This window comes from Erythrolamprus reginae, chromosome 2, assembly GCF_031021105.1.
Source record: "Erythrolamprus reginae isolate rEryReg1 chromosome 2, rEryReg1.hap1, whole genome shotgun sequence".
NCBI classification, from domain to species: Eukaryota; Metazoa; Chordata; class Lepidosauria; order Squamata; family Dipsadidae; genus Erythrolamprus; species Erythrolamprus reginae.
In genome coordinates, this window is record NC_091951.1 from 153,151,717 (window position 1) to 153,165,662 (window position 13,946).

Consider the following 13,946-nt stretch of genomic DNA (forward strand, 5'->3'; position numbering starts at 1 on the left):
GCAGCCAATAGGCGCCCTTGGATTTCCCGCTTGATTTGAGAGCCAATCAGCAGTGTCCGGCTGTTGCCGGGACATAACACCTGGGATGCTGCAACTGTTTTAAGAACAGGGCATTGCCGGGCACCTGGATTCCGGTGACATAATCATGGGGATAAGTAATAGCACTTAGACTTATATATTGCTTCACAGTACTTTACAGTCCCCCTAAGTGGTTTACACAGCATATTGCCCCCAACAATTTGGGTCCTCATTTTACCAACCTGGGAAAGACGGAAGGCTGAGTCAACCTTCAGCCTGGTGAGATTTGAACTGCCAAATTGCAGGCAGCCGGCAGTGAGCAGAAGTAGCCTGCAGTACTATGCTAACCACTGCGCCACTATGGCTCAACTAGAGTTGTTAAGGACTGGTCATAAGTCACTTTTTCCAGGACTGTTGTAACTTCTAATAATCACTAAATAAATGACTGTAAATTGAAGACTACTTGTAGGGCTTTAGATATTTGCTTACTACTAGAGTTGGTACATGAGTTGGTAGAGTTGGTGCTACTAGAGTTGGTACAACTATGAGAGGGAGGGAGTTTCTCAAGACCAGAAGAATTTATCCCAATTCCAAATCTAAAAAGGTATTTCACCAAAATAAATCTCAACAGCAGAGTTTTTGTAAAAAAAAATTGCAGAAATGTATCAAGGTCTTTCTTTCAAGCAAATGAACAACTATAAGTTCTCTTTAAAGTAAGAAGCAATTTTCTTTATTTTATAGGGGATATTACGAGTACAAAGCTATGTACAATCATGTATCATTTATTTATACGCTGCCCTTCAAAAACAGGCTTCCCCAGAGTAGTTCACAACAAAATCAAACACATCAAAATGCAGATCAACCTTTTTTAAAAAAAATCAACAATCTGTTGTACAATCAAATACAGTACTCTATTACACATTCCTCATGTCCCCTTTTAATTCTTTGGAAAATTGATCCCGCTAATGCCTGGTGAATCAGGCAGAAAGATTTGTTATACAAAAAAATGCAGAAAGGAAACTTAACAACAAAAGCAAAGGAGTGAGCTCACATTGTCTCTCCTATTCCAACGTATGGCCTTACAATCTTATTTGTCACCCAAAGGACACCCCATTTATCAACCATTCGGATAATGATTAACATTATAGCTAGTTGCAAGGCAGTTATAGGTGGTTCTTCACCATGTATTCCTATTTCTTTCTACTATTCCTATTTTTATTGTTCTCAAATTAAGGCCAAAGCAGTAGATAAGGCTTATTTAAAATATATATTATCTAATTTTCAGAAAATATAGTGCAGAAATGAAAGTGCCAGTCTATAACAGCGGTAGGCAAAGTTGGCTCTTTTATGACTTGTGGACTTCAACTCCCAGAATTCCTGAGCCAATCATGCTAGCTCAGAAATTCTGGGAGTTGAAGTCCACATGTCATAGAAGAGCCAACTTTGCCTACCGCTGGTCTATACCATTCCTAACTATTCTGTAAGAGTTTCTCCAAGGTTTTAGGCAACTGCCTGACCCCAACAATGTTACCTGAGATTCTTTGAATTGGAGCAGGGAGTAGACAGAGGTGGAGTACATTTGGTAGATGCTTTTTTTTTTTTTTTTAAAGAAGAAATAAAATTGACATGTTGCAAAGCATTGTGCCAGCTTCAAACATAGGAATTATTTTCTGTAGTACCTTCAAGCCTGCAAAGGCATAGATCAGCTGAGTGAACAGGAGATCTGCGCAGGGTGACCCATTCTTAAAAGAAGCATGAGCCAAAATTCCAAATGTGTGGTGGACCCAAAAGATTGTCTACTTCTGCTATACGGCCTACATGTACTGGGTCACAACTGCACAGGTCTGTTAATGATTTGAACACGGAAACAGCTGAAAAAGCACTTGTGCCTTCCCACAGGCATTAAAAACAAAAAGCTCTGAATTTCTGATCGGAGAAAAAAGGATGAGCAGATCCAAGAAAGGACGATGGTGATGACATTATTCCTTTTCTTGATTTCGAGGTACTTAAGCTTGTACAAAGATCTGAAAAGGTCATGCATTTGCCCGAGCCCAGGAAAGGTGCAGGCAATATGAAACTATGCTCCGATTTTTTCTAGAATCCGCCTCCCTCTCTTAAACCCTGGCACTCTTGCTGTTGTTTCTCTGGGAAGCTGTGCACGCTACCAGGGCAACAAATACGTGGGCTTTGCTAGGAAGAGCGCTCTTTCGCAGAGAAGGCTTCCATTTCTTGCCACAGTGCTAGCTGCACCTGCCTCGCATAACATGTAAGGAGCATGGCCGGCTACAGAGAGCTTCTGCCTAACCCACAGGGGTCCTGCCTAACCCTCCCACGGGAAACGGAAGGCGGAGGGATATATTGTGTTGGGGACGATCAATAAGAATAGCATCACATTTTGGAACTTTAGAAAGGAAAAAGAAAAAGAAAGCTTAGAAGGAGGTTTAAAAAGAAGCAAAAGGCCACCGTGCTAGTTCAGCAAAGCTCAATCAAACTAGAGCAGGGGTTTCCCCAAGCCCTGATCCGCAGCCTACCTCTGGGCCTTGGGCTGTTTGAAACCAGGTTGCGGAAGTTGCAGGTAAGTACAGGTATACGCACACGCATCCCCACTTGTGTGAACAGTAGGTGAGCATGTGCGCAAAGTGGTATACAATACTAACTACTATTTCTATTTGCATGAGCGGTGGGCGTGTATGCCCACCGCCTGTGCAAATGGAGCTGTGCACCTGTGCACGCATGCACACTTGCCCACCTCTCACATGGAACCATCTTCCTGCCCTTCATACTCCCACTAGTCTGCAAAGTCCAAAAGGTTGGGGGACTCTGATCTAAATACAATCTACTAGCTGCTTACTTCCAGATGCAGGAGAGGGGAAGGACAGCCGTGAGCTAGATGACAAGTTAAACATGTAAGGAAAATTCAAGTCAAAAATGTATTGCACAGTGTGGTGTATCTGAACACAGGTGGACAAAACCTGGCATTTGTTCATGGATCTTCCTCTGCGCTGTCTCAGCCTAATACCAAAGCATTCCTGACCCGTCACAGAGTGTTCCTGGGCCCTCGCCTCACCCAGCCAATTATTTTCCCTCTGTCTCCCTCCCATCCAAGCGCAGCTTATATGTTACCCTTCTCTGCTTCACTGGTTGAAGGAAGGGCTCCCCATCTTCCTCCTTCACGGAAAGAAGTCTGCAGACTAATTTGGTTGAGATTGTCCTGGTTGAACAGCTGTTGGCAATAACCCTCCAATCCAATGGAAAGAGATACAGCAAAAGACAGAAGGCTCACTGAACGCCATCCAGGAGATAAATCCTACTGCAACCCAATGTTACAGCCTCCCCGTCTGGGAGATATATAAATATATATATTTAGGGCTGCCAATGCATGCAGTTTTCCCTGGATTGCATCTGTTGTTTGAATGGTTGGGTGTACTGGAATGATGGCGAAACACCCAGCATTGTTCCAAACGACATGTGCTTAGAAAACATGGTGGTGGGACAGAAACAAGCTTCTTGGTTCAAACATAAATTTTCCCCTTCCAGAATGTTTAGGATCCGAGTGCTTGGTCATTATAAAAAAGATTCAGTTCTTCTGAAGAATCCCAAGATGTGCTTGTAAGAAGGGACCAAAAACTCAGAGGAGCCACCACTCCACGATGGGCACGTATCCTGGTTGTTTTCTTAGGGAAGCAACTCTAGAAGCAGCCTTTGTCCACCTGAAGAGCAGATGCGAGAGCCTTCTAGCCTGCTACACCAGCAGGCTGACTCTTCTCTCCCAACCACCCACAAATGGTCCTTCGTTGCACCATCAAAACAAACAATCAACTTTCTAACGTTTTCCTTTGTTTACGCTCATAAAAATATAGTGGTCTCTCTCCCTCTCCCCCCCTCACCTAACTCCGGTCAGCCGCATTTTCTTGATGTTCCAGCCAGGACAAAAGGCACACTTAGATCCCGGAGTCCTTTCCTTGGGCCGAGGGAGGAAGGGAGGAGAAGCAAAGCAGCCCTCTTGGCAGGATCTTTGGGTGTGGGAAGCAGGAAAGGCCAGAGGTCAAAGGAAATCTGCCTACTTTTACTTTACTGAATATTCCTGCTGGTTTCAGTATTCGTACAAACCGTGGCTTTTTTAGGGCAATGCTTTTAATTAAGACATTGTCTTTTAAATGTTATCCAAATGTCTCCCATGGCTTTTGAACGAGAGAGAGAGAGAGAGACCTCCTGGTCAACCCCCCCCCCCCAACTTCTTTTTTCAAGGCAAAGCGCAGAGCTGTGAAGAGGTTAAGGGAAAGCTTGATTTGCTTTGGTGTGGGCCCTACCTTTCCTCTTACACTGAGTAATACTATAAAACCCGATTGCCTTTGCATGCTTTCTCACATGCATTCTTAACTCTTCCGTCACATCCACACATGGCAACCAGCAACAGACAAAAACTTCTTATGTACAGTCTCTTAAAGGATTCTCTAAAAAGTAATGTCTTTGGAGTAGATTCCCCCACCCCAAATTACTTCCCTTCCTTCCTTCCCTGCATGTCCTGGGTGGCACTCTGCTCCTTGGTCTCTTTAGCAGTAGGTCATTCAGCATCTTCTCCTTACTTCAGAGAAAAGTACAGCAGCTGGACCGTCTCTTCTCTGACTCAATGTAGTCATGGATTTGGAACCTGGGCTCATCCAACTGCTTCACAGCTCGCTGCTTGAGCTCCCTGGAAATCAAAGGGTCGAAATAATGCTGAGATCTTACTTTTTTTTTTTTTAAAGGGACTTTTGAAAAGAGAAACATTTTCTTGGACCTCTAGGAGAAAATTTAAAATACAGTACAGCGTGTGAATGTCTACCCCTCCCACCCATGCCCAGAAATAGATGCCACTCACAACTCCTTCCTGGTTTGCCGTGACCTTGAAAACCAGCTACAGTGCACCATTCCTTGGATGTTTCATTTCAACACAAAGATTACGGAGGGTTCCAGGAGGAACAGAACACAAATTGCGTAAGTGGGCAAGCAGCAAAAGGGGAGGAAAAATAGTGAAACATCCAAGGGGGGTGAAAAGTGTCAGGAGGAGATGGATGAACTCTCACGGAAAACCTCACTAAGGTATGTAATTTCGGTTGCCCCATTTAACCCTTCTGCCAAGGGATTGGATTATTCTCTGATTATGGATACCAGAGGGAACTCCTTACATTTTTGAAGGTTGAGTTTTATTTGGTCTCGCCCTACGATAGACTTTTCTTAAGGAAGTTCATAGCAACCCAATGACCAGTTACCATATTTTTCGGAGTATAAGACGCACTTCCCCCTCCCTGAAAATTTGGGTGCGTCTTATACTCTGAGTGTAGCTTTTTCAAAGAATATTTTTTCCAGTCCTAAGTCTTTGCAGGCTTTTTTTCATTGCTACTCGCTCTGAATAAGGTTTTTTTCAGTGCTAACCAGGGGATAAAATAATATGCTGAAGCTGACCAGACTAAGGACGCTAGCCAGATGAATACCTGGTGGGCAGATTTTTCCACCTATTTTCCTCCCCAAAAACTAAGGTGCGTCTTATACTCTGGTGCATCTTATACTCCAAAAATACGGTATCTTGGCGAGCCCCTTTCCCAAATTCTCCTGATATTTTGGAGCTCATTCCTACCAGTCCCACCAGGATGGCCAGGTGCTCTGGATCTTACTATCCCCAATATCTTAAAGCACCAGCCTCGAATCCTGGAAGGGGTTGATAAAACAAAACCAAAATTGCTGAACATCTTCTCCAAATGCTCCTTTTAATCCCAGGGATTGAAGGCAAACTATCTGCAGACTGTTACTCACTTTGCAATGGCCAGAAATGCCAGTTCCACATTCATGCCAGTCTTGGCACTGGTCTCCATGAAAGGCACTCCGTATTCCTGGAATGAAAACAGAGCAAGAAAAAGTGGCAACATCTTGCCAGCAAGCACCATGATTTTTTTTTAATTCCTGTGCTGGAACCTTAACAAAAGCCCTGGGACTTTAAAAATACTAATCCCAAAGTGGAGGCGGAAAATCTTGCTATGTGGTTCAGTTAAGCCGATGACCAGGATACTGTCTGCTCTGTATTAACAGGAGACAATTCTTGCTGAATACATATGGCTTTTTTCTGAAATTGGGCAGAAGGCTTGGATCACCTATCTTGCTATGCTGTAAGATAGTTACACTTGGACTCGTTCACTTACCCTGGCTAAGGATTCCCCATCTTCTGTTCTGATAACTCGCTCGCCGTTCATGTCCGCCTGCAGATAAAAAGACAGGAAGGGTGGGGAACAGCAAGGAAGAATGCTGAAGCACGCATAACCAGGAGATTCCTAAGTAGTACATTTTTATCTTTAGAGGGATTAAAAAATAGAGACAAAATAAACATTTTAAAATATCCTAGGCAGAACTCCCCTGAAGTCCCCATCTTAGCTTCACTCTGCTGCTGCTTCTTTGGAGAAGGGCGGCATACAAATCTAATAAATAAATAAACTGATTTTGTTCTAAAATTCCCATTTGAAAAAAAATCCATTTGGAAGAAAAGCAACAGAATTAGGTTCCCAGCAGAAGTTTGCTCTCAAGTAATTGTCTCTCTCTCTCTCTCTGCATCCATCTGTCCATCAACCCATCCATCCAGTCCAGTCAGTGTTTGTCTGTCTGTCTGTCTGTCTGTCTGTCTGTCTCATCTTTCAGTTTATATTGCCAACTCATATTAAATTCATGGCTCCTGGCAGCTAACAGCACTGAAAGACATTATACAACAATCCATAATAATAAAGTATGCATAAATAACAAATTTATCTACTGCACCCTCGATAAATAACAGTGTTGACTCCAAATGGGAGTTCAGGAAGAGTGAAAGCCGACCTTCTGCCAGGATTTTAATGCTTTGTTTTATTTTATTATTTTTAAAAGTTTGAACATTATGTTTTGGTCATGTTTTAGTTGTGCCACTGTTTGGTCTGTGTTCAGTTCCATTTGCTGTTCAGTTTTACTTTGTAAATTGCCTTGATGCTCAAAGAAAAAGAAAGGCTATCAATTCAATACATTAATTTCTAATTAATTAGAGTAATAATAATAATAATAATAATTTATTAGATTTGTATGCCGCCCCTCTCCGAAGACTCGGGGAGTAGAATAATAGAATAATAGAATAGAATTCTTTATTGGCCAAGTGTAATTCAATTATATTAATAAATAGTTTGGTTTTAAACCATTCAGTAAAATAGGCCTTTCTGTCCAGCACTGAAGCAGCGTAGACATTTGGGGGGCAGAGAGGAAGGGGAGATATCCGCAAAGCTTACTGCTAACAGGAAAGGCTGGGATGAGGGGCATCCACATTGGGGAGCATAAAGGGGTCCCGGGTTCAGTCCTGACATGTTTTTCTCCCAGATGTGGAGTTGTGCTTGTGCCAGTGTGGCAAAAAAGTATGGTAAGTTAATTTCCACTTGGAGCTTATCTTCTGGTGCTTGAGAGGAAAGCATTCTGATATTCCAAGGCTGGCCAGTTGTTGGCCTTTCCAGCTGTGGGTACCTCTGCTTTAGGACTGATGAATTGGGAGGGGGGAAAGGGTGTGTCTTAAAGTGTCCCATGCTTCCAGGGCAATTCCAGAGGTGTGAAGCTTCAGACATAGAGTGCCCCCTGCTGGCTCAGCTTGGTCAGCAAAGAGGCAAGCTGCAAAAACCCATCCAAAGATTTTCCTGCATACCTTATTTGTTTATTTTTTATCTATTTATTTTGTTGATAATATTAAAATACAAGGTACAAGTAAATGTCTAAATATCAAAATACACTCAACAAGTAAAATAAAGAAACATTAAGGCAGGGGACGGAAGGCATGCTGGTGCTCTTATGCACTCCCCTTGTTTAGTATTATGTTTACTATTTACCTTATGTTTACTATTATTTTACCATCGCCACAACCACCCCCAAAATCGTTTCTTAATGAAATGTTGGCCCTCATTCAAGAACATTCCCCTGGTTTATATTCTGATTTCCTTTCTTTACTATGCTTCAATGTGTACATTCAGTTTTCATAATGAAACGGGTTTTGTGTGCTTCCAGCTCACCATTCTGTCAAACTGGAATGGCAACACAATATTTTTACTGTCAGAGAAATATTTCCTCCAGGCATGATCTACCGGGTCTCTTCATGGTGGCCAGAACGGAGGCAAATTCCAAGCTCTGAAGCATGGTGGCTCTCTATGCAAGTCTGAAGTTCTTTATCTTAACTGATTCATCTCCTCCTCCCAAGCAGCAGGATTCAAAAAGAGGCATTACTGTAAACTTAGGAGATTCGGTCTGGTCCCTTGCCTAGGAATTTTGCAATCACAGCACAAAACCCAAACTTAAGTCCACAGGCTGCATAATCCTACTTTACAGTATCTGCCACGCAAGAGTGTTTCAATCTGAGTATTGTATTGACAGTCCTGTGCTAGCAAAAACTTCAGAAGAAGAGGATTTAGGGGTAGTGATTTCTGACAGTCTCAAAATGGGTGAGCAGTGTGATCAGGCGGTAGGGAAAGCAAGTAGGATGCTTGGCTGCATAGCTAGAGGTATAACAAGCAGGAAGAAGGAGATTATGATCCCGCTATATAGAGTGCTGGTGAGACCACATTTGGAGTACTGTGTTCAGTTCTGGAGACCTCACCTACAAAAAGATATTGATAAAATTGCACGGGTCCAAAGACGGGCTACAAGAATGGTGGAAGGTCTTAAGCATAAAACATATCAGGAAAGACTTAATGGACTCAATCTATATAGTCTGGAGGACAGAAGGGAAAGTAGGGGACATGATCGAAACATTTAAATATGTTAAAGGGTTAAATAAGTTTCAGAAGGGAAGTGTTTTTAATAGGAAAGTGAACACAAGAACAGGGGGGCACAATCTGAGGTTAGTTGGGGGAAAGATCAAAAGCAACATGAGAAAATATTATTTTACTGAAAGAGTAGTAGATGCTTGGAACAAACTTCCAGCAGACATGGTTGGTAAATCCAGTGAATGAATTTAAACATGCCCGGGATAAACATATATCCATCCTAAGATAAAATACAGGGAATAGTATAAGGGCAGACTAGATGGACCATGAGGTCTTTTTCTACCATCAATCTTCTATGTTTCTTTTTCTATCTAAATTATTTAAGGAATTGACAGCTGTTTCTCAAACCGAATTCTGAAATCATGGCCTGAAGAACAATCATTGCATGTAGGACCGTGATGCCAAACCTATGGCAAGTGTGCCACAGGTGGCATGCAGAGCCATCTCTGCGGGCACTCAAACGGTCGCCCCAACTCAGCTCCACCGCACATGCACCTGTGGCCCCCACCAGCCACCTGATTTTTAGCTCTTCGATGCGCATGCGTTACGGTGGGCACATGTGGGAGATGCACTTGCAAGGGTTTAGCGGGAGTAGGAGGGTCACATGGGGGGAAACAATGTGGTGGGAGCACAGGGGTTCATCATGCGCAAGCATAGTGTGGGAGGGGTTCATGCACATGCATGGGGGCAGAGGGAGCGCAGGGCCACACCTGCATGTTGGGAGCAGGGGATCGTGCATGCACGCAGAGGGCATGGGTGAGCATGGGTTCGTGCAAGGGGATCGAGGGCTTGGGAACGCAGCACTATCATGTGCACATGCGTGGGTGGCAGGGGGGGTTCGTGCGCACATTGTGTTTATGGATGCAGGTGCCACGCTTTTAGTACACAACAACAAAAAGGTTAGCCATCACTGATCCAGGATCATCTGACATGGGCTGCAAAATTTCAGATGACCACAAGGTGGGCAATAAAGAGTTGGCACTTTGTGTCTCTCTCTTGGTGACTTACTACAGCGATGGGTAACCTTTTTCTGGACTGAGTGCCCAATGTGTGCAACACCCAAAATAGGCGATGCCTGCGCAGCCCACCTGCATCCGCCCCGCCCCGGCAGAGACCTGAAGACCAGCTGGCAGGAGGTGCACACGCATTGCGTGCGGCTGATTTAGGGTGACAGGTCGTGTGCCCATAGAAAGGGCGCTGCATGCCACCTCTGGAACCAAGGCCACAGGTTCGGCAATACTGACCTAGTAGATCTCCTTGGAGCGAGGGGGGAAGTTAGGCATGTCCGTGTTGGTGTTCTTCTGCTTCTAAGGGCCTCTGTGGTCAGTAGGTCTTGTGATGGGGAGATCATGTCAAATGAGGGTCACGTTAGGAGTGGGTTTTGTGATGGGTCTTGTGATGGGTCAAGTTGGGATGATGTCAAGTGAGAGTCTTGTGAAGGGTCAGAAGCCCTTATAAGCAGAAGAATACCAACACTGACATCCCCTAAATTCCTCTGGCAAAAAAACGTTCAGAAATCAACACACAAGTTCGGAGAACGAACCTCCACTCTCGTCCTATACCCGAGTGACAGATATTCACCACCACTATCAGATATTCATCACTATCAAACTCAAATGAAGTGCCCAAATCCAAAAATGACTGCTCAGCAAAGTGCCTGGGTGCTCCCCCTCCCCCTTCCTACCCTTTGCCTCCGCACTCCATTTCCCCCATATTTATTCATTCCTCACCTACTCTACAGCCGTTTTTCCTCTAGAGCTGAACACCCTAGTAATCCACCAGTGACGATCGACATGTTGACTTTGCCAGAATGGTCCTGGGTCCCCTTTGTCTTTGCTTTATGTCAGGAAGAAACATAGAAACATAGAAACATAGAAGTCTGATGGCAGAAAAAGACCTCATGGTCCATCTAGTCTGCCCTTATACTATTTTCTGTATTTTATCTTAGGATGGATATATGTTTATCCCAGGCATGTTTAAATTCAGTTACTGTGGATTTATCTACCACGTCTGCTGGAAGTTTGTTCCAAGGATCTACTACTCTTTCAGCAAAATAATATTTTCTCATGTTGCTTTTGATCTTTCCCCCAACTAACTTCAGATTGTGTCCCCTTGTTCTTGTGTTCACTTTCCTATTAAAAACACTTCCCTCCTGAAGGGATGCTTCCTCAGCATCATGCCCTTGTCTCCTGGGGTGTGGTTTGGCAATTTTAAAAAAAGAGTTACGATGCCAACAGCATTTGGGAACCCTACAGACTGCGAAGTTTGAGATCTGCATCCAACACTTTTTCATTACATCTAGCCTCAGAGTAGCTAATGATTGGGGAGGATTTTGCTAGCAGTTTTTAAAACTCTTCTTCCCCCCCCCCCCCCCCCATTTTGTCTTATATAAACCATGGGTGATGGCTTTTAACACCAGCATTTGCACATTGTCTTTTCAGAGCAAATGAGGTGAAATGCACTGACTCTCTGACACAACGCAGGAGTTGTGTGAAATGACCTTTGGTCTCCTGGAGTGAGATAATTAAGGCTTATGTCCTTATATCTAACTGGAGCTGTCACTTCTTTTAATGGGAAAAAAAAGTGGGGGTGGGGGGAAGGAGCCATTTGTTTGGGAGACTTCATAATTTAAAGCAGAGCAGAGTGAAAATAAAATGGTACACTCAGAAAACCAACGTGCTTTGTGCATGTATCCGTGTGTAAATACATTCAGCTAAGCCTCTTTCAAATAAGCCAAACCTAAGCTCTATTTCCCAATCATGGGCATAAGGTTCTCAGTTTCTTGAAACGAGAGGAAGGGCAGAGTGCTGTTGAATAATAGGTGTCAAAAACCATTCTGTAGGTTTTCATGAAAATTCAAAATGATAGAAAAGGTAAATCAGTTATTTTAGGGCTTTTATTTTGTGTTGCTTTGATTATATTTTGAAAATAAGATGACAAACCAGTTCAATATACTTTCCTCCTCCTCCTCTTCCTCCTCCTCTTCCTCCCTGCCCCAGAACCACTCTGTCAGGTGAGTAGGGCCAAGAGACAGTGACTGGCCCAAAGTCACCAGCTACCCCACATGCTGTAGACAAGCAGGACTAGAATTCACAATCTCCTGGTTTCTAACATGGTGTCTTAAATCACTAGGCCAAACTGGCTCTTGGAGAGCTGGAGGACACATCATCTGAATGAAATAAAGATGTCTTAGTGGAACATGTTTTGCTGAGCTGGTGCTTGAAGGAGTTTGATGACCCTTAACTTAGTTGGCCATCCAAAAAGGGAGCTCCAGGGAATCCTGGAAAAGCCCAAGAACTGTTGTTTCCCTGAAGTGCTCATCCAGTAGTCCAAGAGTTAGTAAGTTTGCTTTGATGTTATCTGTCCCACTAGTCTTGGAACCATCTTCTTCAGATCATAATCTAATATCATCCTGCGTAATTATTTATTTATTTATTTATTTATTGGATTTGTATGCCGCCCCTCTCCAGAGACTCGGGGCGGCTAACAGCCACAATAAAACAGTGTACAATAGTAATTTGGTATTGATGATTAAAAATCAATTCATATAAAAACCAAACATACATACATACGTACCATGCATAGAATTGTAAAGGCCTAGGGGGAAAGAGGATCTCAATTCCCCCATGCCTGGTGGCAGAGGTGGGTTTTAAGTTGTTTACGAAAGGCAAGGAGGGTGGGGGCCGTTCTAATCTCTGGGGGGAGTTGGTTCCAGAGGGCTGGGGCCGCCACAGAGAAGGCTCTTCCCCTGGGTCCCGCCAGGCGACATTGCTTAGTTGACGGGACCCAGAGAAGATCCACTCTGTGGGACCTAACTGGTCGCTGGGATTCATGCAGCCTGGATATATTTGGTCTGAGAAAAAAAAATGTCCCAGGAGTCTTATATTTCATACCTGTTTGGCTCTATTGGTTGAAAACTGTTTTTTTTTTAAATCCCATGTCTTCTAGAAATATTATGCACAATAATCTTCTATTAATGGTTTGGAATAAGCCTCTGCAAATCATTCCATAAGCTACTTTCCAACAATTCTTCCAAGGAAAATGTCACCAGTGAAGCCTCCCAACAGGTGAGCTAAGATGCTACTTTGCAGCTTTCAAGAACTGCATCCAAAATCACATTGTTGAAAGACTGCACAGACCTACTGAAGAACTATTGTTAATTAGCTTTATATACCATTTGTCTCACTATCCAAAGTGACTCTAGGTGGCTTACAGTGCCATGAAAGCATAGAGATAATATTTATTTGTAAATATATAATTCTCAGCAAGGTTAGAAAACTGCATCTGATCTACTGAAAAGTTGGGGACTATAACATGCAAAGCAACTGAGAAATAAATAGCAGTCCCAAGGAAACTCATAATGTACCCAACAGTAGGAAGCATCTTCATTCATTAACCATAAAGCAAAAATGGGATGAAAAATTCCCATTTGGAGGAATTTATGACTCTCCAAATGTTGCAAAAATATAAACCATTTAATCAGATTTATTTGTTTGTTTGTTTGTTTGTTTGTTTGTTTGAGCCGGGGGTGGCGCAGCAGGTAGAGTGCTGTACTGCAGGCCACTGAAGCTGACTTGTAGATCTGAAGGTCAGCGGTTCAAATCTCATCACCGGCTCAAGTTTGACTCAGCCTTCCATCCTTCCGAGGTGGGTAAAATGAGGACCCGGATTGTGGGGGCAATAGCCTAGCTCTGTTTAAAAAAGTGCTATTGCTAACATGTTGTAAGCCGCCCTGAATCTAAGGAGAAGGGCGGCATAAAAATCGAATAAATAAAATAAAATTATTTTATTTTATTTTATTTTATATATATATATGTCACATGTTTTTTTTTGCTGAATTTGAAAATTAAACGAGACTAGGATAGATCTATTTTGGCCGTATTTTGGTCTCATCAGCTAGCCCTACCCACTGGGACTTGAACTTGCAACCTTTGCTTTGTAAGGCAGAGAATTATCCTCTAGGCCAGTGTTTTTCAACCAGTGTTGAAAAGAAGGAAGCTCAGCTTCCAGTCTTGCGACTTTTTGCTGAGGACGCAAAGAGCAAAAAGTTGTGAGACCGGAAACTGAGCTTCCTTCTTTGCGCCTTCCTAGTTTTCCAGGAGCTGCAGCGGAATGAGAGGTAAGAGAGAGAAACAA

General features: G+C 43.2%; 1 protein-coding gene across 3 annotated transcripts in view; it reads right to left on the reverse strand.

The window, feature by feature from the left end:
• Positions 1–720: 720 nt before the first annotated feature.
• Positions 721–13,946, reverse strand: part of RAB37 (RAB37, member RAS oncogene family) — a 58,723-nt gene continuing 45,497 nt past the window's right edge. For all 3 annotated transcript variants that reach the window (XM_070739976.1, XM_070739975.1, XM_070739974.1), the window contains 3 exons: positions 6,195–6,251; positions 5,812–5,888; positions 721–4,711 (listed from right to left, as the gene is read on the reverse strand). In XM_070739976.1, coding sequence (XP_070596077.1) covers positions 4,606–4,711; positions 5,812–5,888; positions 6,195–6,251 — 240 coding nt within the window. In that variant the 3' untranslated portion in view covers positions 721–4,605. The remainder of the gene's footprint in view (positions 4,712–5,811; positions 5,889–6,194; positions 6,252–13,946) is intronic.